Source organism: Leptonychotes weddellii, chromosome 11 (genome assembly GCF_054177405.1).
Source record: "Leptonychotes weddellii isolate Sample4059 chromosome 11, ASM5417740v2, whole genome shotgun sequence".
Taxonomy (NCBI): Eukaryota; Metazoa; Chordata; class Mammalia; order Carnivora; family Phocidae; genus Leptonychotes; species Leptonychotes weddellii.
The window spans coordinates 69,483,101-69,509,870 of NC_138379.1; the positions used below are offsets into that span (position 1 = coordinate 69,483,101).

The 26,770-nt window shown below is 40.2% G+C and overlaps 1 protein-coding gene across 1 annotated transcript in view; it reads right to left on the reverse strand.

Annotated features, from left to right (window-relative positions):
* Positions 1 to 254: 254 nt before the first annotated feature.
* The window catches only part of JAM3 (junctional adhesion molecule 3), an 82,030-nt gene continuing 55,514 nt past the window's right edge, over positions 255 to 26,770 (reverse strand). The window contains exons 2-6 of the mRNA XM_031025084.2: positions 8,741 to 8,806; positions 8,103 to 8,216; positions 4,371 to 4,523; positions 3,247 to 3,449; positions 255 to 2,279 (exon numbers count right to left, since the gene is read on the reverse strand). Of these exons, the coding sequence (XP_030880944.1) occupies positions 2,016 to 2,279; positions 3,247 to 3,449; positions 4,371 to 4,523; positions 8,103 to 8,216; positions 8,741 to 8,806 (800 nt within the window). The 3' untranslated portion in view covers positions 255 to 2,015. The remainder of the gene's footprint in view (positions 2,280 to 3,246; positions 3,450 to 4,370; positions 4,524 to 8,102; positions 8,217 to 8,740; positions 8,807 to 26,770) is intronic.

A 26,770-nucleotide genomic window follows, 5' to 3' on the forward strand; every position in this document is an offset into this window, starting at 1 on the left:
GGGGTGACTGGGTAATAGACACTGGGGAGGGTATGTGCTCTGGTAAGCGCTGTGAATTGTGCAAGACTGTTGAATCTCAGATTTGTACCTCTGAAACAAATAATGCAATATATGTTAAGAAAAAAATAAAAGAAGGTAGCAGGAGGGGAAGAATGAAGGGGGGGATATCGGAGGGGTAGACGAACCCTGAAAGACGATGGACTCTGAAAAACAAACTGAGGGTTCTACAGGGGAGGGGGGTGGGAGGATGGGTTAGCCTGGTGATGGGTATTGAGGAGGGCACGTTCTGCATGGAGCACTGGGTGTTATGCACAAACAATGAATCATGGAACACTACATCTAAAACTAATGATGTAATGTATGGGGATTAACCTAACAATAAAAAAATTTAAAAAAAAAAGTACTGAGACCGCCAAAGTTCAAATGCCGTTATACTTAATCCTGTATTAAAAGGGGCTTAGCATTGTATAAAGGCTTTTACGATCTTCTGGCTAAATCCCTGAAAATATTATTAATGGAGAAAATGGTTTCACTTTATAAAGACAGAATTAAGGAACCAGGAATCCCAAAGAAAAAATTCCTAATTTCCAGGGATTCCCTTTGCTGTGCATTATTTGGGGAAAGAGAACTAGTTTCTCACAGGACTGAAAAATAAAAATATGATGTGGGAACATGACCTTTCACTATCAGCTGCCTGGCCTCGTATCTACAAGCCTCTTGGAGGAAAGCCCTTGACCCCCTCTTCCCATTTCTGTATACTGGGCAAAGGTACTCAGTCCCCATCAGTATGGGACACTGGGGCTGTTTCCTTCATGCAGGTAAAAATGCAATGGAAAACATGCAGGCAATATATCAACATAAGCCAACTAACTTGGAAGTTGTTAAATTCTCCCTTATCCTAGTGCAGTGGTTTCAAATGTGAGTGTGCATTTAAAAATTGAAATTTTGACTTCAAAATGTCAATTCCCAAGCTCTATCACTAGAGAGAGATTCAGTAGGTCTGGGGCAAAGCCCAAGAGTCTTCCTCCTGCCCTGGAGCTGTTTCCTGAATTTGACAGATGACAAGAATCCCCTGGAGTGCTGTCTGACACACAGACATTTCCAGACCTCCCATGGGGACTGAGTCCATACGCCTGGGGTGGGGCCTTGGAATCTGTACGTGAAACAGTGCACTCAAATGATTCTCACAATCAGGCAAGCTTGGAAAACACTGCTCTGGGGTCAGTTATACACAGGAAGGAGGGAGGGGCTGAGATCACTCCCCAGGTGATTGTGATGGTGACATGCCCCATTTGTCCCATCCTGCCTTCAACACCTCTCCTTTAGAACCAGCATCCGAGAGACGGTATCATCACAGAACAGGGTAAAGTTACTGAGGCTAAAACTCTGGCTGTCAGCTTACCACAAAATGGTTATAACTGGATAAATTTCTGGAGACCTTACACGACATTATGTTTTGATAATTTTATCAATTATCAAAGAAGTGGAGTTAGTTTATCTATCTATCTATCTATCTATCTATCTATCTATCTATCTATCTATCTATCTATCTAAAGTAGGCTCCACACCCAGCATGGAGCCCAATATAAGGCTCGACCTCATGACCCTGAGATCAAGACCTGAGCTAAGATCAAGAGTCGGATGCTTACATCCCAGAAATGGAGTTTATTAAACTCAGTTAAGGGGCACCTGGGTGACTCAGTTGGTTAAGCCTCTGCCTTCCAGCTCAGGTCATGATCCCAGGGTCCTGGGATGGAGCCCCGAGTTGGGCTCCCTGCTCGGCGGGGAGCCTGCTTTTCCCTCTCCCTCTGCTGTTCCCCCCACTTATGCTCTCTGGCTCTCTCTCTCTGTCAAATAAATAAATAAAATCTTCAAAAAATTTTTTAAAAATAAATATATACTCAGTTAAAAGCAACACGATTAACTATGTTCCCAACATCACAAGACTCCAGAAAGTCTATTTTGAGGAGATAAACATATTGCAAGTAATCACTTATTAGTCATTTAGCTGTTACTCAAAACTTTCTCATCTTTCCTTTCAATGTACCCGAGTGAGTTTTGGTGAATCCAGTCATCTCCAGAAGAAAGCTGACCAGTTGTCTAAATTGATGGTCTAATATTAAAAATGTTCTATCCACTTGCCAGTCTTCAGATGAAATATTTTCAAAAAGTAACTCACAGACTTCCATCTCCTGCTCCTCACATCTGGCTGAGCCTGCATCATTGGAAGCGATGCAGTAATACTGCCCAGAGTCTTCCTTGTGAACAGCATTGAAAACCTGTTGCAGGAAATTACAAGTAAATCATGAGACCAATCAACAGAGCAGACCTCTGGGGACTGAAGAGAAGACTTCGCCATGCTCCTCTCCCCCACGAAGGCACTAAGTCCAGAGCTTAGTAAAATGTCTTCTCATTTGCTCCTGGTTTCCTTTCAGTTTCTGCTCACTGTCCAGGTTCTTCCCTGATATTCTTCCCCTGCAGTCTTGCCCAAGAGCTCCTGAACAGTGAGATCCCCTCAGGTTTGTGTGGGCTTCACTTTTATTCAGGGAAAGGGACTCTCTGATAAGCATTGTTTCTCAGCAACACTTGGGCAACACAAATACAGAGGATCCTACAGAACCTGGCTTGTTACTATGTGTAGTTAGATACGCCACGGATCAGGAGGCCTGGCTGCAGTAAAGCTCGGCTGAGATGCTGCCGTGGAGGGCAGTCTGTCCTGTACACAGACCAACCTTATTTCATCTCTCCCCCCAACCCCACCTCCCACCACCACTGCTGGGTTGTTTTGAAGAAAATTCTAGACACGTGTTATCCATAAATACTTAAGCATGCAACTCTAAAAGACAAGGACTTCTTCAGATTATAACTACAATACCATTACTGCACCTAAAGCAATGAACAATTCCTTAATATCGAATATCCCGCCAGTAATCCAATTTCCCTGTCTCATGATTTTTACAGCTGGTTATTCATATCAGGAACCTAACATTACCCACCCACTACATTTAACAGACCTCCACAATCACCTTTATTTTACAGGTTTCCCTTCCTTTATTTTATCCCCTTAGAATTTATTTGCTTCTAAGCAGGACGGGAGGTTCATTTTTCCCCACAGAATCTCCAACATTATAGGTTTTTAGTCCCTTTACAGAGTTCATTGTCTTTCCTAGTAAGTGCTCTTTCCACAACAGGTCTCCCTTCCTCAACAAAGACAGTTCTATCCTCACCTCCGAGAAGAGGTCTTACCAGGGTGCCTGTTTCAGAGTTCAAGAGAAAAGAGGAATTTCGGAATCTGGGATTGGCTCGGGAGTCGGTGGGCAGCGGCACGTCGTTGCGGTACCAGCTGTAGTAGGGCCGGGGGTAGCCCTCGCTCTCCTGGCAGTGCAGCGTGGCCGACTTGCCGACCGGTACAGCCTTCGGGACTCTGCACACAGGAGGCACTGGCTTCACTGCGGGAGACATAGGGGTTGGCGTTCCAAGTCAGCAGCATGGACTGATTGCTCTCAAAGCCCACGGTAAGGCGCCTGGGTGGCTCAGTCGGTTGAGCGGCTGCCTTCGGCTCGGGTCATGATCCCGGAGTCCCGGGATCGAGTCCCGCATCGGGCTCCCTGCTCGGCGGGGGGTCTGCTTCTCCCTCTGACCCTCCCCCTCTCATGTGCTCTCTCTCTCTCATTCTCTCTCTCTCAAATAAATAAATAAAATTTTTTTTTTAAAAAGTTGCTAAAGTAGGGGGGCCTGGGTGGCTCAGTCATTAAGCATCTGCCTTCGGCTCAGGTCATGATCCTGGAGTCCCGGGATCGAGTCCCGCATCGGGCTCCCTGCTCGGCGGGGAGTCTGCTTCTCCCTCTGACCCTCCCCCTCTCATGCTCTCTCTATCTCTCTCATTCTCTCTGTCAAATAATAAATAAAAAAAAATCTTTAAAAAAAAAAAAGCCCATGGTAAATCTGCTCCCCAAACAGGACAACCGGCCAGGGGCTGCAGCACTGCTGCCCCCACGTCGCGCCCGCAGGCTCCGATCTGCCGCTGCATCTGCCCCGCAGCTCACCCCCCACTCCCCGCGTATGACCCCTCAGTGCATTCCTAATGCCTCCAGCTTCCGAGGAGCCCCTCCTGCGGCTGGTGGAGGGAGAGCTCCACTTCCCTTCCAACCTTCCACCCCAACTCAGGCAGCCCAAGCTCCTACAACCGCCTACTCCCTGAGTCCTGTGATACCCCTAGGGATATAGTCTAGAAGCAAAGAAAGAGCTGATCTTTTTTTTTTTTTTGAATTTTTTATTTATTTTTCCCCTTTCCGGATCTTTTTTATTTTCTAGACAGACTCATGAGGCCTAAAAGGGGGAACATGTTTTAACTTCATGTGAGCTCCTACCTTGCACAGTTAACTCAATGACAATCTCATCAATTTCTTTGCGGTCGTTTCGAGCAACCACCTCACAGCGATAAAGGGCTGAGTCTGTCCGGGTCACATTCCAGATCCTTAGAGAGGTTTTCCCCAATAGTTCTGCACGACCTGCCAAATCTCCTGTAGAAAAGAGGATGCAGAACATAAAAAGACTGTTTACAGACATCTCTGCCACCTGAAGGTGGCGGCTTCTGGGGCTAGCATTTAATGCCTCCATAAGGAGATTGCACACAGGCTTCTGTTTCTGCTCCTGGAAAAGAGAGGTGAACTGGGGACACTGAGCACCAAAACAGTACCTGGTGTGTAAGAGGTACATGTGTCATTACATGTGTCTCTGTTGTTAGAGCAGAGACCTCATTTCCTTTCCATCATTCCTAGCCAGGATTCCCATTAAAAGAGAAAGAAATCAAACAAACAACATTAGAAAACAACCAGTATTCATAAATGGTGCTGGGACAACTGGATATCCACATGCAAAAGAGTGAGGTTGGACTCCTACCTCATACTATATACAACAAAGACCTTCCTATAAGAGTTAACAGCATGGGGGCTCCTGGGTGGCTCAGTTGGTTGAGCGTCTGCCTTCGTCATGCCTCAGGTCATGATCCCAGGGTCCTGGGATCGAGCCCCGCTGCACAGTGGGGAGTCTCCTTGTCCCTCCCCACCACTTGTGCTCGCTCTCTCACTCTCTCTCTCTCTCTCTGAGCATTTGCTCTCTCAAGTAAATAAATGGAATCTTTAAAAAAAAAACCCAAGAGTTAACAGTATGACTCTTAGGAAAAAACAGATATAAATCATCATGACCTTGGATTAGGCAACAATTTCTTAGAAATGGCACAAAGACCGCAACCCTAAGAAATAAAGTTACGTTGGCCCTCACTGGAATTTCATGAAAAATTTTAAAACTTTTGTGCTTCAAAAGACACATGCAAGTTTTGAAAAGACAATCCACTAAATGGGAGAAAGTATCTGGGACAAAGGACTAGTATCCAGAATATAAAAGGAATTTGCAACTCAACAATAAATAGACAAATAACTAAAAATGGGCAAAAGATTTGAGTAGACATTTCTCCAAAGAAATATATACAAATGGCCACCGAGAACATGAAAATATGGTCAGCATCATTAGTCACCAGGGAAATGCAAATCAAAACCACAATGAGATACTTCACACCCACTAGGATGGCCAGAATTGAAAAGATGGACAATTATAAATGTTAGTGAGGATGTAGGGAAATACACTGAAGGAATGTAAAATGGTACGGCCACTTGGGAATATAGTTGGGCAGGTTCTTAAAAAAAAACAAAACTATACATGCAAACACCATATTACCTAGCAATTGTACTTTGGGTCATTTATCGTCCCCAAATGAAAACTTATGTTCACATATAAACCATTATGTTTACATGAATATCCATAGCTGCCTTATTGATAATAGCCAAAAACTGGAAACAACCCAAGTGTACATCAATTGACAAATGGATAAAAAAAAAAAAGTGGCCTACCTACAGTGAAATACTACATGCTACACCATGGATGAACGTTGAAAATAATATGCTGAGTGGAAGAAGTCAATCACAAAGAACCACATATTGTACGATTCCATTTATATGAGGTGTCCAGGATAGGCAAATCCATAGAGACAAGGTAGATTAGTGGTTGCCAGGAGGTGGGGACAGAGGGGAAGGGAAGTCACTGCTAAAGGATATACAGTTTCTTTTGGGGTTGATGAAAGTGTTCTGGAATTTGATAGCAGTGATGGTTGCACATCTTTGTTGAATATACTAACAACCACTGAAGTATACACTTTAAAAAAATGTGAGTTTTGTGCTATATGAATTATATCTCAATATTTAAAATTTTTAAAGCATAAAAAAAGATGGTATGCTTTCAAAGAAGCATGAAGAACCTAGAGAATGACAAATAAAGGGGGACGCCTGGGTGGCTCAGTTGGTTAGGCATTTGCCTTCAGCTCAGGTCATGATGCCAGGGTCCTGGGATGGAGCCCCACATTGGGTTCTCTGCTCAGCGGGGAGCCTGCTTCTCCCTCTTCCTCTGCCTGCCACTCCCCCTGCTTGTGCTCTCTCTCTCTGTCAAATAAATAAATAAAATCTTAAAAAAAAAAAAAGAATGACAAATAAAGGAAGGAGTTAGAAAAAAAATGACACAAAAATAGAAAATAATTATTACTAAACCTGCTGACTGGTGGCAAGAACAGAAAGGATTTACCATAATATAATAAGAACAGAAAAATGCTGATGATGAAAGATGAACATTTGCAAAAACATTTTTTTAAAGATGTTATTTGTTTATTTGAGAGAGAGAGAGATAGTGAGAGCATGAACAGGTAGAAGAGGGAGAAGCAGGCTCCCTGTGAGCAGGGAGACTGACGTGGGGCTCCATGCCAGGACCCTGGGATCATGACCTGAGCTGAAGGCAGATGCTTAACTGACTGAGCCCCCAGGTGTCCCCCAAAAATATGATTTTTAAGAGCCTATGACTCCTGGTGATATTGGGGACCCAAAGCAGGAAGACTGAGATTTGGCCGTTTCCACATCTCTCCTCTTCTCTGAAGCCTCAACTATCAACTTCTCTGAGAACTCCAAAGCCAGCCCTTAGAAGCTGTTGCATTTGTCCCTCGTGTTTACCCCGTCCCTCCCGTCAGAGTGAAGGTAAGGTCCCACTGCATGTCATCTATAATTTCTCTCTCTCCCTCCCTTGCCACAGCCAGCTCCTAGCAATCCCTCCCCATGTCTTTCTACACTGCCTCAACCTTAGCTTGGGCCATCAGCAGCTCCCTTCTGGCATCTGCAAAAAAATTCTAAATTAGCACCACTGCTCTGAGTTTCCCCATCCCCAATCTCCTTTACAAACCAAGTCAAGTCTTTCTAAAGTGTAAATGAAATCATCTTCCTTCCCTCTAAAAAATCTTTGCAGACCTCAAGATACTGTCCATTCTTACATGGCATTCAGTGCTTCTTGCTGGCCCTGGCAAGCCTCAACAGCCATGTGGAGTCACTCCTCTCTTCCCTCCTTAAGTCCCAGCTGTGATAGAGATCTTGAAGTTTCCTTAAGCAAACCTGCCTTTTGCTTCCACATCTATATATGCAGAGCATTCTTTCTTGCCCAACACCTTCCTCCACCCCACCCCTCACCATCTGGCCTGGTCGACCGGCTTCATAGCTCAGCCTAGATGTTGCTTCTGGGAAGCCTCCCCCACCACCTGCCCTGCTCCTACTTCATGTGATCAGAGATACCCTATGCTGACGTCTGTTCTAGCAAATGCTTTCTCAGTGTGGGAAGCTTGGCACACAGTAGTTGCTCAGTAAATACCTGTCTTGTCTCCTTGCTGTTCCATGTGATCCTTCTGATTAACTCATGCAGCTGGTATCACGAATGGGACCATGATAAGAGGATGGCCTAGGAAAATGTTCACTCTGATAACTCAACAGGATGGGCTACAGATAGATTTAAATCATAACTAATGAGGTGATACTTGTTGAAGCTGAATGACAGGGACAGGGAGGTTCAATATATTATTCTCATTACCTTTCCATATTTGAATTTTCCGTAAGTGAAACAAACAAAACAAAAAAAACCAATCCTGGATGCAGATGCAGGACCAGTCAGAGGAAAGTCTCTGGGCACAAGTATATGCCTGGGCCTTGTGGACAAAGGAGGGGATTAGAGGATCATACCCTGAATTCTGTTGTCAAAAAACACATATGTGGTTTGGTCATCTTGAATTTTCTTCCATTCAATCCTGGGGTCACTTGTCTGTGAATCCGTAATGATACAAGATAGTTCCACACCTAATGAGCAAAAAACAAAAACAAAAACAAAACAAAAAAAACCTCTCAGAGAATGGGGAACAATTTTATGATCACTTATATACCTGGACACTGCAAGCTATCTCTAATTTTAAAGAAGTCTTGCATGCAGGTTAAAAAAATCTATCTCCAGGCTCCAATGATTTTAAGAAAAGCTGAATTTTAGCCAGAAAAATAATAAAGACGATTACCAAGAACTTTTACTAAATAGAGTACACACTCCCCCTTAATACTGTGCTTGTATGTAAGAAAATTCTTTGTTATATACATACAAAGCCAGGGTGGAATCTGATTCTCGCCAATATAAAACCTGCAGAGTTCCCTGTTGGCCTGCTGAAGGAGTACTTCCTGACACACGTGCACATCAAATGCACTGCTAAGGAGCCACCCACCCGGACGTCTCTAGGGCACTGTGAGCCTGTGTTTGTCTGTCCTGAGTTGTCTGCAAGACTACCAAACGTCCATTAGATGGCACCCATTCTCTTAGTAGTCTCCCTTGTACTTACTTTCAAATTCCTGTACTACTGGGGTTCGGTTGCTGGATTTGAGATTCACGGCCCCAATCAAGCAACCTGAAGGAAAAAAAATAAAGTAAAATCAGAGACAATGCAACTCTAAAATGGCAGAGAACCCTCCAACCAAGTTCAGATTTTTCCCTTCTATGTAGGCTACAATCACTAACCACTAGGTTAGTGGTTGATAGAAAAATATATTCCAAAACAAAGTCTCTTAGATACAGCAAGTTGATCGCTTTCTTTCTTAGCCTGACCTCACTGGAATGAACTGAGTGGAAGAGTTCTGAGAATTTAGTTCCAGAACATAACTGCCCTGGAGCTAAAGCTCTAAGAATTTCCTTCTTGCTCAGAGCCATTCTTAATCCTGTCAACATCTTTCATCCAGACCCACCTGGACCTTGTCATTTCTGCCTCCTGCATCTCTCCTCTCCTCTAGGCTTCCACCCCAGCAATGGCACTCTTGGTGGATTTGATATGGCCCAGACTCATGGCCTGGTACCTTCCCCTTCAGGATGGCACAACATTCTCTGGTATAGATATCAACCAGCTAAGAGACCACCTCGCTATATTAACCATGTAACCCAGTGATTCTCATTCATTAAAAAGTTTTCACTAGGACATACCCTCCCCAATGTATGTGCTATGGTGAGCGCTGTGAATTGTATAAGACTGTTGAATCACAGACCTGTACCTCTGAAACAAATAATACATTATATGTTAAAAAAAAAAAAAAAGATAGTAGAAAGGGAAAAATGAAGGGGGGAAAATCGGAGGGGGAGACAAACCATGAGAGACTATGGACTCTGAGAAACAAACTGAGGGTTCTAGAGGGGAGGAGGGTGGGGGGATGGGTTAGCCCAGTGATGGGTATTAAGGAGGGCATGTACTGAATGGAGCACTGGGTGTTATATGCAAACAATGAATCATGGAACACTACATCAAAAACTAATGATGTAATGTATGGTGATTAACATAATAAAATAAAATTAAAAAAAAAAAGTTTTCACTTGGGGCTCTTGGGTGGCTCAGTCTGTTAAGCATCCAACTCTTGATTTTGGCTCAGGTCATGATCTCAGGGTCCTGGGATCAAGCCCCATGTGGGGCTACCCATTCAGCAGGAATCTGCTTGTCTCCCTCCCTCTGCTCCTCCCTGCGCTGGCTCATGCGCATGCTCTCTAAAATAAATAAATAAAATCTTTAAAAAAAAGTTTTCACTAGTTTTTGGTAAAATGAGAAAATAATAACATAATTTTCATGAAGCTACTGAAGAAATTGCATAGTAATCCCTTTCAAAACTAGCATCTGACTATCCACGTGCTTGAACAAACATTAAAACCAGTTTATCATGGTCTCAAACGTCTTACCTATTTCCTTGGAGATCAAGTAGATACACTGACCATCCATAAAATCTCATTCTTCAGCTACCTGGCTTCTAGGAAAATATGCATTCCCCAAAGAGGGCCTTCATACAAAACCCTCATTAAGGTCTCTGGATCTTAGCTTACTATCCCAGCTAAAGACAATGTGCAGAAAGACATGTACTCTAAATGGCTTTCTAACTCCTTGTACATTATTAGGTGGCATGTAGGTCACAACAATCCAGTCTTTCCCCTTTGTAAATCTTATTTAATGGTTCAGTTACATGTGTACATTCCAAGTATACATTTTGATCCTTTCTTCTTATTTAGTAAGACTTCATTAATTATAGCAAAAGCCATAAAAAATTTACTAAGAGGGATGAAAATCAGAAGTATAATACATATACTTGAGTTGTTATTAATTTCTAGAACACTGACTTCTACAAAAGGTTATAGAACCAGGACAAGTAAAGATAATCTTATTTTGTTTTGATTAACCATGGGCTACTCCTTTTGGGAACAAGAAACACATCCCATGTATGTGCAGCATTTTCTACTTCTCCTTCAATCTGAAAGCTCCCAGTGACCCATTGATAAAGAGTAATAAACAATGCTCTGAATATCTACCAAGGCCACACAGGTTCCTTCTAAGGAAATGATCACAGACAGTTCTTTCAGTGCGATCACTATAATTTGGATGATGAGACACTGAAACTCTGGTTACAAATGACTATGACCAGGATTCAGCTTCCAACCTAGAGGCCATCTAAGGGGCCTTTGAGGTAACTCATGAGAATTTCACCCAACTGAATAATAAACAACTAGACAACACAGTCTGCCCCTTTCCTTTAAGAAGTATGATGTTAAGAGAAATTAAGAATGCATTAGAGAGTTCACAGTCACCAGAAAAACAGAGTGGAAGAAGAGTAGAAGGAGGGATTAGCTGACTTATCAAAATGGTGGAATCACTAGAGTTGGTAACAAGTGAACTGGAGGACAAAGAGGATAACAGGGAAGTTACTCTAGTGTCTGCAACAATGTCGAAATTTCATGAAGGCTAACTATGACACATTCTTTACGTAATAAACCTCTAGAGTGAACTAAGCCAATGTGCTTCTTACAACCTAAAAGAAGCTAAGGTAATACAGCCCCAGATAATGGAAATAATCACCTCTTTTAATCCCTCTACTCTGCAGCAAAGAGGTGAATGCTCTATACTCCTTAATGAAGGCTTGGCCAGACCCTCTCCTGCCCAATTACCCTGGATAAGTTTCACAGGCAGCTGCCTGTGCCAATCCTGGAAGACAGTATGTCCCAGGAAGATTAAACAACAGAGGACCACTACAAGCAAGTGAAGCTCTGAGGATTCACCACAGCTGGGCCCGAGCTGAGGCGGCCCACACTGAGAGTCCTATACCTCAGAAATCTCCTTCTATTCTTAAACAAGTCTTTTTTAATTACTATTATTCTTAAACAAGTCTTAAACTTACAAATATTCTACACTGCCTCATTTACCCATCCCCACAAGCCCAGATCCCACTTTAAAATACAGATGACCCTTGAACAATATGGGTTTGAACTACACAGGTCCACTTACAGGTGGGTTTTTAAGGGCTGATCGCAAAAGCCACATGGTATTTATTTACAACTGCCCAGCCCAGTCTCCACAGGAGAATCAAACGTGACTGGTGCAGAAGTCACACTTGCTGCCCTCTGAGAACGCAGGGAGGGGAGGCCTGCAGGGAGCCAGCCGTCAGCAGCCCCGGGGAAGCCCTGGTACCAGACAGGGCTACAGGTGGCGCATTGTGCCAACAGGGTGGTCGGTTTGAGTGCCCAGGGCTGGCAGGCAGGAGGCTGGGCTGAAGCACAAGAACACGCCCAGAAGGTCCTCCGTGCTGCCCTGAGTCCCTCCTGGCCCAGCGCTGACCCGCCCCCCCGAAACTGCCGATGGTTATGGCCGGCGGCATACCTCCAGGCAGGTGGGTCAGTGGTACTGAACCTCCAGGCCACCACCGTCAGCACCCACGGGCCGCCCAGCTGCTGCCACCGCTGAGCAGAGACCACCAGGCTGTGGAACATCATCACCCCAGAGCCAGCCCCACCGCCACCACCCCGTCCCAGCCCCTCCTGGAGGAATTTTTTAAATAAATATCCATACAGGACTGTAAATGTACTTTCTCTTATGATTTTAACTTTTTCTTTCCTCCAGGCTATTTTATTATAAGAATGCAGCATATAATACATATAAAATATGAGTTTATCAACTGTTTATGTTATAGGTAAGGCTTCTGGTCAACAGTAGGCTATTACTAATAGTTAAGTTTTGGGGGAGTCAAAAATTCAGAAATTACAGGATTTTCAACTGCAGGGGGGAGGGCAGGCACCTATTACCTATTAGCCCCATTTTGTCCAAGGGTCAACTGAATAGCAATAACTTGTGTAAAAGAATGGTGCTATGAGGACTAGAACAAACCTAACTTACAGGCATCACAAGTAACTCATCTGGAATACTACCCATGCCTGAGGTAAGATTCTGACATAACCAGCTGGGAAATGGGGTCCGGAAGCCAGCCCTGAAGTGGTGGCTGCTAAAGTTTAATTGTGCACACACTGAACCCCAGTACCATCAGAATACTCACAAAGAGATTATACTACTTAAGACTGAAAAAAAGGTAGGGGCGCCTGGGTGGCTCAGTCAAGCATCTGCCTTCGGCTCAGGTCATGGTCCCAGGATCCTGGGATCGAGCCCCGCATCAGGCTCCCTGTTCGGCGGGAAGCCTGCTTCTCCCTCTCCCACTCCCCCTGCTTGTGTTCCCTCTCTCGCTGTGTCTCTGTCAAATAAATAAATCTTAAAAAAAAAAAAAAAAGACTGATAAAAGGGTTTTAGGAAGGAGAAAAAGGGGAGAATCTGTGATAGCATCTATCACATGCTTTTGTCCCTATTTCATATCTGTCTTGGCTTCAGACTCTAAGCTTTTTAGGAGAACCCATTCATTCAGCTATTTTTATTTAGCACCTATTAAATGCCAGATACTGGCCTAAACATTACAGATGATACATGAATAAAACAGATCAAAATGTATGTTCTCATGGATCTTACATTCTAGTATAAAAGAACAAGTTTTATTAGGTTTACTCATCTTTGTATCTTCAATTCTAACACTGAATGATATTTAGTAAGTACTTGGAAAGTGCTGAAAAAATCAAGGTGCATTTTTTGTATTCTGTATTGGGTTTCCTTGACTTGAGCTTTCCAAAAAATCATTTAGTTGAATTCAGTTTTCTCACAGGGCTATAATGTGGTCACTCTCTTCTTTATCCTGCCTAGGAAGAGATTATTGAATCTTGGACTTAGAACATGTCTAAGATACATGTAGTTGTCTGTTTGTATTCAAAACCTCTTAACCAAATTTAAGACTCCCCTCTAGAGGCAGGTGTGGTTAAGTCCCAAGCATATTATGGTTTCAGTATGTGGTCACTAAAATTCAGTAAATCTGGGGCACTGGGTGGCTCAGTCAGTTAAGTGTCCGACTCTTGATTAGGCTCAGGTCATGATCTTGGGGTGGTAGGATCGAGCCCCATGTTGGGCTCATGCTCAGTGTGGAGTCTGCTTATCCCTCTCTAGACTCTGCTCTTCCCCCTGCTCATGCTCTCTCTCCCCAAAATAAAATCTTCTTTTAAAAACATTTTGACAGAGAGCACAAACAGGGGGAGCAGGAGACAGAGAAGCTGACTCCCCACTGAGCAGGAAGCCTGACACGGGACTCGATCCCAGAACCCCTGGGATCATGACCTGAGCTGAAGGCAGATGCTTAACCGACTGAGCCACGCAGGCGCCCCTAAAATAAAATCTTTTTAAAAAAATTCAGTAAATCTTTCACCCAGTTTCCCCCATTGGTCATATCTTCCATAATTATAGCACAATATGGGAAACTGACATGTGTAGAAAAAAATTGTATGGTTTTATGTCATTTTATCACATGTGAAGATTCCTGTAATCACCACTGCAATTAATATAAAGAACTATTTAACAAAAAGATGCAGAATTATCCCACCACCAAAGATCCCCCTCATGCCACCCCTTATAGTCACATCTACCCCCTCACCATCCGTTACCCCTAGCAACCACTAATCTGCTCTTCATCGCCACAATTTTGCCACTTAGAGACATACAAATAATATATAAAAATGGAAATACACCATAGGTGACCTTCTGAGATTGGCTTTTTTTTCATTCAGCATAATGCCCTTTAGATCCATCCAACTTGGGTGTAACAATAGTTCATTTCTTTGCATTGCTGAGTAGCATTCCATGGTATGGATGTACCAGTTTAACCACTCACCCATTAAAAGATAGCTGGGTTGTTTTCAGTTTGCAACTATTCTGAATAAAGCTACCAGGAACATGTTTTTGTATGAACATGTTTCCTTTGCACTGGAATAAATGCCCAAGAGTACATGTGCTCTACTGTATGTTGTTGCATGGTCAGTTTTTTTAGGAAACTCACAAACTGTTTCCAGAGTTGGACTGTACCAAAAATTCATTGCTTTCAAAATTCAAATCTGAATTTCAAAATTTTCATGATCTAGGTTTTTTTGTTCTGTTTTACTAACAAGGGACCACTCTGTACTATCTTTGCAACTTCCTGTGAATCTATAATTATTTCAACATTAAAATGTAGAAAACTTGTTATTCCTAAAATGATGATGGTGCATATCAAATCATTATGACATTTGGAATCCACTGGATACAGTAAAAAAAGTGAAGTAACAGTTTTAATTAATATTTACAATATATCAGAAAATATATACTTAAGAACTATTTAAACTTACATAAAAAATTTTATATAAGTTTTCCTGAATTCTTTTAGTGAATACGTATGTTAAAAAATCAACTGGCTTAACTGCATTTGTGATCAAAATATGCAATGAAAACACTTACGTGATCATGAATAATTTGGCACTGCCTACATGTTTCTGACATTTCATTGAACATGAGTATTTTGAGGTTTTGCTTTTGGGCTCTCTAAAAAAACCTCAGCAGCAGGGAGAGTGTCTGGCTCTTCCTACCGAACTGAAGGTTAGTGAATAGAGAAAATCAGGTCAGGGTGACATAGAGATTTTTCTCTTTACTGAATGTGGTATTTTTATCTCAAATAAATAACACATTTTTAAAAAAAATTTTTCCATTTATTTATTTTTTAATTTAGATTCCATTAATTAACATATAATGTATTATTGGTTTCAGAGGTAGAGGTCAGTCTTATTTTCTTTATTACATTATGTTAATCACCATACATTACATCATTAGTTTTTGATGTAGTGTTCCATGATTCATTATTTGCGTATAACACCCAGTGCTCCATGCAGAACGTGCCCTCTTTAATACCCATCACCAGGTTAACCCATCCCCCCACTCCCTCCCCTCTAGAACCCTCAGTTTGTTTCTCAGAGTCCATCATCTCTCATGGTTCATCTCCCTCTCCGATCTCCCCTCCCTTCATTTTTCCCTTCTGTTTTTTGGGTTTTTTTTTTAACATATAATGTACTATTTGTTTCAGAGGTACAGGTCTGTGATTCAACAGTCTTACACAACTCGCAGCACTCACCATAGCACATACCCTCCCCAATGTCATCTCAATAACACATCTCAACTGAATGTGAGACATGGTGCTCCACCCCTAACCTTACTGTGTTTTCTACGTACAATCTATATGAGTGATCCAGTTTTTCCACATTCTCACCATTACTATTTAGAAAAATTTTTTATTCTAGTAAAATATACATAACATAAAATTCACCATTTTAACCACTTTTACATGTATAATCAATTCAGTGGCATTAAGGACATTCATGAAGTTGTGCAACAATTGCCACGATCCATTTCCACAACTTGTTCATCATCCTAAACAGAAGCTCTATACTGATTAAACAGCAACTCCCCATTTCCACCAAACCCCAGCCTCTGATAACCTCCATTCTACTTTCTATGAGTTTGCCTATTCTAGGTACCACATATAAGTGGAATCATACAGTGTTTGTCCTTTTATGTCTGGCTTATTTCACATAGCATATTTTCAAGGTACATCTGTATAATATGTATCAGAATTTCACTCTTTTTTAAGGCTGAATAATATCTCACATATGTATTTACCACATCTTGTTTATCCATTCATCATTCAACAGATGGGTTGTTTCTACCTTTTGGCTATTGTGAATAATGCTGCTATGAACCATGGTGTACAAGTATCTGTTTGAGTCCTGGCTTTTAATTCTTTTGGGTATGAACCAGGGAGTTTAATTTCTGGATTATATGGTAATTCTATGCACAATTGTTTGAGGAACTGCTAAACTTTACTGCTGTGGCTACACCAGTTTATGACCCCATCAGCAATGTCCATGAGGGTTCCAATTTCTCCATATCCTCACCAACATTTGTAATTTTCTGTGTTTTGTTTTTTTACTTTTAATAATAGCCATCCTAATGGGTGTGAAAAAATATCTCATTGTGATTTTGATTTGCATTTCCCTAAGCTGGAAGATGCTGCACATCTTTTCATGTGTTTATTGATCATTTGTTTATCTCCTTTGGAGAAATGTTTATTCAAGTCCTTTGCCTTTTTTTTAAGTAGGTGTTTTTGTTGTTGAGTTGTAGGGGTTCTTTATATATTTCTGGATATCATGTTTACCTTGAAAACATGCTATGTGAAATAAGCCAGACATAAAAGGACAAACACTGTATGATTCCACTTATATGTGGTACCTAGAATAGGCAAACTCATGGAAAGTAGAATGGAGGTTACCAGAGGCTGGGGTTTGGTGGAAATGGGGAGTTGCTGTTTAATCGGTATAGAGCTTCTGTTTAGGATGATGAACAAGTTGTGGAAATGGATCGTGGCAATTGTTGCACAACTTCATGAATGTCCTTAATGCCACTGATGTGAAACAGAAACCATTGTTTTATTCTATTGATGGTGTCCTTTGATTCACAGAAGTTTTTAATTTTGATGGAGTCCAATACATCTTTTTCTTTTGTTGCCTGTGCTTTTGGTGTCATATCCAAGACATCATTGCCAAATCCAGTGTCATGAAGATTTTCCCTATGTTTTCTTCAAAGAATTTTAGCTTTAGATCTTATATTTAGGTCTTTCATCCATTTTAAGTTATTTTTGTGTAAGGTAGGGGCCCAAATTCATTATTTAGAATGTGCATATCTCGTTTTCCCAGCACTGTTTTTTTTTAAAGGGAAAAGAGTTTATTTGAGTCCAAGTTAGGACAGCTTCCCAGGATACACAATCTTCATAAAGAGAGTGCTTGAGGGAAGGAGCTTTTGTTTTGTTTTGTTTTGTTTTTGATGTAGTGTTCCATGATTCATTGTTTGCGTATAACACCCAGTGCTCCATGCAATACATGCCCTCCTTTTTTTTTTTTTATTCTTATGTTAATCCCCATACATTACATCATTAGTTTTAGATGAAGTGTTCCATGATTCATTGTTTGTGCATAACACCCAGTGCTCCATGCAGAATGTGCCCTCCTCAATACCCACCACCAGGCTAACCCATCCTCCCACAATACATGCCCTCCTTAATACCCATCACCAGGCTAACCCATCCCCCCACCGCCTCCCCTCTAAAACCCTTAGTTTGTTTCTGAGTCCACAGTCTCTCATGGTTCATCTCCCCCTCTGATTTTCCCCCCTTCATTTTCCCCTTCCTACTATCTTCTTCTTTTTTTTTTTTTTTAACATATAATGTATTATTTGATTCAGAGGTACAGGTCTGTGATTCAACAGTCTTACATAATTCACAGCGCTCACCATAGCACATACCCTCCCCAATGTCCATCACCCAGCCACACCATCCCTCCCACCCCCCACCACTCCAGCAACCCTCAGTTTGTTTCCCGAGATTAAGAATTCCTCATATCAGTGAGATCATATGATACTTGTCTCTCTGGTTGACTTATTTCACTTAGCATAATACCCTCTAGTTCCATCCACGTCATTGCAAATGGCAAGATTTCGGTTTTTTGATGGCTGCATAATATTCCTGTGTGTGTGTGTGTGTGTGTGTGTGTGTGTGTGTGTGTGTGTGTGTATACACCACATCTTCCTTATCCATTCATCTGGTGATGGACATCTTGGCTCTTTCCAGTTTGGCTATTGTGGACACTGTTGCTATAAACTTTGAGGGTGCATGTACCCCTTTAGATCACTACATTTGTATCTTTGGGGTAAATACCCAGTAGCCGGCACTATTTTTTGAAAAGACTATTCTTCCCCATTCAACAGTCTTAGCACCCTTGTTGAGAATTATTTGACCAGGCATGCAAGGGTTTATTTCAGGGTTCTCTATTCTGCTCCACTGGTCCATGTGTCTGCCATTATGCCAGTACCACAATGTTTTGAATACTGTAGCTTCATACTGTGTTTTGCAATCAGTAAATGTGAGTCCTCCAACTTTGTTCTTTTTCAAGATGACTTCAGCTATTCAGGGTCCCTTGAGATCCCATATAAATTTCAGGATGGGTTTTTGTATTTCAGAAAAGAACACTTCTTTGGGATTTTGAAAGAGAATACACTGAAATGTAGATTCCTTTGGGTAGCATAAACAATATTAAGTTTTCTAGTCCATAAACCCAGAATTTATTCCATTTCTTTGTGTCTTCTTTAATTTCAGCAATGTTTTGCAGTTTTCGGGTACAAGTCTTTTACTTCCTGGATTAAATTTATTCCTAAATATTTTATTCTTGTATAAATGGGATTGTTTTCTTAATTTCCTTTTCTGTATGTTCATTGTTAATGTGTAGAAATGCAACTTATTTTTTGTATGTTGGGATTTTTTTTTTCATTGTCATTAGCTCTAGGCTACCCCCACACTTACTTACTTTCTTTTTTTGCTTTGTTCTTCTTCTTCTACTTTTTTTTTTTAGGGTTTTCTACATATAAAATCACATTATCCATGAATAGAGATAATTTTACTTCTTTCTTTCCAATATTGTTTTACTTTTTCCTTTCCAATATGGATACCTTCTACTTCTTTCTGTTGCTTAACTGCTCTGGTTAGAAAATCCAAAATTATGTATAATAGAAATGGTGAATGTAGGTATCCTTGTTTTGTTCCTGATCTTAGGGGGAAACCAGTTTTTCACCACTACTTCTGACATTAACTGTGGGTTTTTCATATATGTTTTTATCATATTGAGGAAGTCCCTTCTACTCCTTATTGGGTGCTTTTATTATGAAAGGGTATTAAATTTTGTCAAATGCTTTTACTGCATTAATTGACATGATCATGTGGTTCTTTAACTTTATCCTATTAATCTGGTTATTACCTTAACCAATTTTCAAATGTTAAATCATTCTTGCATTCTGGAAACAAACCCCATTCATTCATGGTGTGCATTCCTTTTAATATGTTATGGAATTCAGTTTGCTAGTATTTTTTTGTAAGATTTTTGAATCAGTATTAAGGAATACTGATCTATAGTTTTCTTGTAGTTTCTTTGTCTGGTGTTCGTATCAGGGTAATGAGTTAGGAGGTATTCTTTAATTTTTTGGAAGAGTTTAACAAGATTGATGTTTGTTAGAATTCTTTAAATGTTCTTTAAATGTTTGTTAGAATTCACCAGTGAATTCATCCGGTCAGAGTTTTTCTCTGTTTTTTGATTACAGATTCGATCTCCTTACTAGTTATAAATCTACTCAGATTTTCTATTTCTTAACAATTAAGTTTTAGTATTGCTTGTTTCTAGCAATTTGTCAATTTGCTGAAGTACACTTGTTCACAGTATTCTTTCATGATCATATTTATTTCTATAAAATCAGTAGTTACATACCCCTCCACTTTCTTTTCTGATTTTAGTAATTCAAACCTTCTTTCTTCCTTAGTCAATCTAGTTAAACTTTGTCAATTTTATCTTTTCAAAGAAGATACTTTTATTTTCATTGATTTTTCTCTATTTTTTTCTATTCTCTTTTTTTTAAAATTAATTTTTGCTCTAATCTTTACCATTTCCTACCTTCTGCTGGTTTGGGGTTTAGTTTATTCTTCTTTCTCCAGTTCCTTAGGGTCTAACATTGTTATTGATTTTAGACCTTTCTTTATTGAAATCTTAAGTGTTTGACTCTTAGTACTACTTTCTCCAAATCCCATAAATTTTGGTATATTGTGTTTTCATTTGTCTCAAGGTATTTTCTAATTTCCTTTGTAACTTCTTTGATCTGTTGGTTAAGAGTGTGTTAATTTCCACGTATCTGTGAAATTTCTAGTTTCTTTCAGTTATTTATTTCTAGTTTCATTCCATTGTGACTAGAAAAGATACTTTATATGGTTTAATTTTTTAAATTGACTTTTTTGGCTTAAAATATGATCAATCCTAGAGAATGTTCCATGTGTACTTGTGAAAAATGTGTATTCTGCTGTTGCTGAGTGTAGTGTTCTGTATTTGCCTGTTAGGTCCAATTGGTTCATAATTTTGTTCAAGTCCTATATTTCCTTATTGATTTTCTATCTTGTTTATCCATTATTGAAAGTGGGCACTAAAATCTCAAATTATTATTGCAGAACTATTTCTCCCTTCAATCCTGTCAATGTTTGCTTCATATATTAAGGGGCTCAGATGTTTGATGCACACATTTGTAATTATTATATATTATATTATTATTACTGACATTCTTTGTCTCTTTTAATAGTTTTTGACTTAAAGTCTATTTTGTCTTTTGATTACTATTTGCATAGAATATCTTTTCCCATCCTTTCAACCCATTTGTGTTTAGATATAAAGTGAGCGTCTTATGGACAGCATGTAGCTGGATCATTTATTTATCCTTTCTGCCAATCTCTGCCTTTTGATGAAGAGTTTAATCCACTTACATTTAAAGTTAAAATTAACTAGGGGCACCTGGGTGGCTCAGTTGGTTAAGCATCTGACTCTTGATTTCAGCTCAGGTCATGATCTAAGGGTCACGGGATTGAGCCCCACATCGGGCTCATGCTCAGCATGGAGTCTGCTTATCGCTCTCCCTGTGTCCCTCCCTCCACTCTCTCTCTCTCAAATAAATAAAATCTTAAAAAAAATAATTAACTAATAATGGACTTATTTCTGCTATTTGCTACTTGCTTTCTGTATGTATTATTTTTGTCCCTCATTTCCTTCACTGCTGTTTTTTTTTTTAATGTTTTGTTTTTTGGGAGTGACACATTTTGATTCCCTTCTCCTTTTCTTTAGTGTAAACTCCATAGATACTTTCCTTGTGGTTATCATAAGGTTTATTATAACATCCTAAAATTATAACAAATTTGAACTGATACTAACTTAACTTCAATTATATGCAAAAAATCTACTTTGTCCTTCCCTATGTTATTCTTGACACAAATTACATCTTTACAGGTTGTATGCCTTATCAATAACATAGATTTATAATTATTTTTATGCATTTGTCTTTTAAATTCTATAGAATTTATAAATCACAATTATAATAAGACTAGCTTTTATATTTGTGTGTTTATCTCTACTAGAGATCTTCATATAGATTTGAGTTACTGTCCAGTGTTCTTTCATTTCAATTTGAAGGATTCCCTTTGACATTTTTATGTAGAGCAGATAATGAACTCCCTCAGCTTTTCTGAAAATGTCTTAATTTCTCCCTCATTTTTGAAGGTCAGTTTTGCCAGATCTAAAAATTTCAGTTTAGAGTGTTTTTCTTTCAACACATTAAATATGCCACCCCACAGTTTTCTAGCTTACAACATTTCTGATGAGACATCGCTGATAACTTTATTGATGATTCCCAGTGATAATTCACTTCTCTCTTGCCGCTTTCAAGATTCTCTTTTTGTCTCTGGGTTGTTACAGTTTGAGTACAATGTGTCTCAGGAAAAGTCCCCTTGGGTTCATCTTACTTGGAGTTCATTCAACTTCTTGGATTTGTAGATTCATGACTTCCATCAAATGGGGACGTTTTCAGCCATTATTTCTTCAAATAATCATCCTGCCCCCTTTTCTCTCTCTTCTTCTGGGACTCCCATAAAGCACATGTTGGTCAGCTTGACAGTGTCCCACAAGACCCTTAGGCTCTGTTATGGGCTGAACTGTGTGCCCCTCCTCCCCCCAAACAAGATTCATGTTTTGAAGTCCTGGCCCCCAGTACCTCAGAATATGACTAGATGTGGAGACAGAGCCCTTAAAAAGGTGATAAAGTTAAACTGAGGCTATTAGGAGTCCTAAACCAATCTGACTTGTGTCTTATATAAGCAGGAAATTAGGACACATAGAATGATTTGCACTGCAGAGGAAAGACCGTGTGAGGACACAGCAAAAAGGTGGCCATGTGCAGACCAAGGAGAAGCCTCAAAAGGAACCAAACCTTGATCGTGGACTTCTATCCTCCAGAACTGTAAGAAAATAGATTCTGGTTGTTTAAGCCACTCAATCTGTGGCATTTGGTTATGACAGCCTAGGAAAATAATACAGGCTATGTTCACTCTTCATTCTTTTTTCTTTCTGCTCCCCAGACTTGATTGATAATTTATATTGCCTTATCTTCTGGTTCACTGATTCTTTTGCCTGCTCAAATATGCTGTTTATCCTCTCCAGTGAATTTTTCATTTCAGTTATTGTACTTTTCTGGTCCAGAATTTCTTTCTGATTCCTTTTTATAATTTATATCTCTTTGTTGATATTCTGATGCTCAAATAATGTTTTCCTGATTTCAGTGTTTTCCCTTAGCTCTCTGAGCATATTTAAGATAAATTATTTAATGTCTTTTTCTACTAAATCCAATGTCTGGGCTTCCTCTAGGACAGTTTATTTTCATTCACTTTGTTTCTTTGAATGAGCCACATTTTCCTGCTTATTTGTATGTTTTGCAGGTTTGTTGAAAATTGGGCATTCGACTTTCAAAACTATTACTCAGGAAATCAGATTCTCCTTCCCCAGAGTTTGCTATGTGTATGTGTGTGTGTATGTGTGTTTAATTACTGTTGAAAACTGTAGTACTCTGTTTTGAGAGTTCCAAATGTTTTTGTTTTTTTTTTTTTCCAAACACTATTCCTTTTTGAGCATGGTCACTGAGGTTCCTTTACCTTCTCTTCAGCTAATGTTCTGACAGACATTTCCTGTTCCAATAAAGACTTCCGTGAATGCCAAGAGCTGAAACACACACACACACAAAAGAGAACAGCCACCTCTCCCAAATCTTTGCAGACTGGCTCTATGCAGGGGCACTCCTTCTCCCCTTTCTTATTTAGGCTTGCTCTGAGTATAGGGATCACCCCGGGATGTTATGCTGTTGTTCTGAATGTCCAAATTTCCTAGTCTTATCACAGCTTCTCTTCTGAGCCTTCGATGGCCTATTGTATATCTCTACCAAGAATCTCTTCCAGCAATTGTGGGTTTGTAGTCCCCTTATAGCTTTTACAAACAGTGCCTACTTCTTTTCCCATCTGCATTCCAAGTTATATGAGACAAAGATAAGCACTTCATGTCTGTCCTTCAGTTATGCCCAGAGAAGTCAGAATAAATGTACCAAATAATCTGCAAATAAGGTTTGCTCTGCTCCCTCCCATTTAGGCGGCAGAGGAGAACAGGGATAGGGAGCGACTGTGGTGGGGAAAGAGTGAGTAAAAATGTCATAAAACTTCCCTACCATTTTAAAGATTGCTTTTTCTCGACAGGGCATTTACTTGGTTGCTATAAACCTTCAACTGTTTTTCAAAGCTCCTACAAAGTTGGTTCAATTTTGGTTGTTTTTTCAGTGTTTCTGTGGGAGAACAAGAGCCTGGAGTTTCTTATTCTACCTCTTGCTGATGTCGCTCCAAACTAGCATTATTGCTCTTTTTATTTTTTGTTATTTTAGCCATTCTTATTCATCTTTGTACCTCCAATTCCCAATGATCATACCTGAATTGCAAGATGTTTTTGGAAATGTTATTGACTATAAAGTGGAGGAGAGACACAATTTCAATACAATATGATAATCTACATGTCAGTAACCTACAGAGTGTATGACACAGACAGCCAAAGAGCTAGGATTTAAACCCAGAGCTGTCCGACTCACTGTCTTTGCTCTTTCAGTGTTTCTTCTGACAATGTAGCTCTCACTATAAATTAGAAAACTGGCATTTTTGGACTCCATGATTTCCTAGGACTTAACTGCTTCAAGTAGAACTGACAAATGTTTTTTCAGCCAGAAGAACTAGGTGGCCCAATCCAGTATAGAGGTAACCACTCAGTGTTGTGCTTAAAATTCCATTTTCTTTTTTTTTAATTTAATTTTGTTATATTAGTCACCGTACAGTACATAATTAGTTTTTGATGTAGTGTTCCATGATTCACTGTTTTCGTATAACACCCAGTGCTCCATGCTATAGCTTTGGCAAGTTCTTCTGTATGCCAAAGCTATAAAATACTATCAAAAAATCTGGGGCATATTTTTAATACTCCTATTGTCTTTCAGTGTGATTGTGTACCTTACATTTATCCCAACTGTAAAATATTATTAGCAACTTTTTAATCCTTCTTTCACCAATAACCAAAGATAGAGAAACATTTAATTATTATCTTATTATCATTACTATATTTGCTATACAGGGATCAATGCCTTTCCAGTGGCCCAAGGAACAGTAAGTTTTACATCGAATGACCTTAGACTTGAGGCCAGAAATATATTAACCCTAAATACCATGAGTGGAATAATATAAATGAGAATCCCAAGAAAATTCAGTATGAGGTCCAAGGCAGGTGAAGGAGAGGTAGGCTAAAAAAGAAAAAGGAAGGAAAGAAAGAAGGGAGGGTGAGAGGTACTGAAAGGGAGAACATTAAATGGTGGCAAGAAAAATAAGTAAAATAAGTGAAAACATAAAAATGATAATTCCTTTTACACCAAATCCAGAAATTCTAAATTTCCGATCATCAAAATATGCTTGAATTCATAGCTGGCAAAGGCTCTTGGTCTTCTAGTCCAAAGGTATTTAATCCCAGCTGGGTAATGGAGGAGTTCTGAGAATGTAGGCACTGGGGTCCAGTCCTAGAAGGCTGCTTTGCAGGTGAGCAGAGATGACAAAGGAATTATAAAACCCACAATATGACATTTCCAACTGTATTAAGGAAAAGACTTGACTTCAGGCCTGTGTGTTCTCAAGCTGATAACAGTTATGAAAATATACCAGCTCAGTGTCAAGCCAAAGCTAAAATCCAAGAGGGAAACCTCTTTTTTCCTGTCTTTCCTTTTTCTGTAAACAACACCCATAGGCTCCGATTTTATTTTATAAGCAAAGGGTACCACTGCCTGGTTCACTGTGAGAGTTAATATACGCTTTCTGCCTGGAGGTACCTCATACCAGCATAACAGCCATGTTAACCCAGACGTGAGGGCAGAGAGGAGAGTAAGGAGCTCTGAAAAGACACAAGTGATGATGGGAAGGCCAGCTGAATACGGCCCAGCCTTGCATTGTCTCTTGCTTTTTATCTCCTATATGCTTTTCATGTTATTCTAGGAGCAGCAGTTGTCACTCCCTTCTCCACTCGGCTTACTTTTTTGAAAAATATGAAACTAATCCTGTATTTCCAGAGGCATCAAGCTTTGAAGTGCTTAAGATAATGGCATTATTTCTTATTCTTGAAACCAAGGCCATCAGAGATGTCACAGTTCCAGAGGTGAGGAGGGAAGTGAAAATGATTCCAATTTATTCCTTAGATCACCCTCTAAAATACTGATGTAAGTGGTATCATTTCCAACATATGAATGAAGTGACTAACAGACTTGCCTCTAGTCTACAGCTAACTGATGACAAGCTAGTACTCAAGTTGTGTCCTTAGACTCCAAGTTGAACACTCCTTCCATTACACTGTATTGTCTACAGTCCCTTCTTTTCCCCAGGGAATCCATGAAAGAAATTAACATTTGGTTGGTTTCATCTGTGTGTGTGCTTGACAAGAAATGTGGCAAGAGATAATAATGAAAAAAAAAGTTGGGGAATTCTTCTAACCACTTATTTCCCAAATGCTAAATGGCTCTAAGATGGCCCCAAAGGCAATGCTATTCTACAATGCATGAGGGCCAGGTTATCACCAATAGATTGATACTACCCATACATTATTAGAGGCATGGGGATATCCTTAAGGCCCAACAGTTAGGTAGAATCAGCAGGACTTGGGGAGGAAGAGACAAAACCAAGATTAAGAAAGGTTACACATGGGACAGATCTACTTCCAAACACATGCCCCACATCATAAATAGTGGTGTCTGGCAATAGTTTTCTACACAGGAAGACCTGACCAACAAATTCCAACTGCTGTCCTAGCTCTGTCACAGATGTTCTGACCCATCTCCATCTACACAGTTTCCAGACGAAGGGCTCCTTCCCCATATCTGTGTGGCCCTGCCTAAACTACATGAAGAAAGAGCCACAGGAATGAGGCACTACATGGAGAGAAGTAACCAAGCTGGGAATCCTGCCTTGAGAAGAGAGACACACGGGACTGCCCTAAAATAAAGAGCACAGGCCCTTCCCAGTCAGGAGATTCCCTCTCTGCTCTCAGAAACTGATGCCAGAGACATGCATACAAATGAACCTCAGGGCACTGCAGCACGGGCTCAGCAGAAAAACAAAGAGAGATGACGGCAGGGATGGAGTGCACTGGGGCCATTCATCTACAT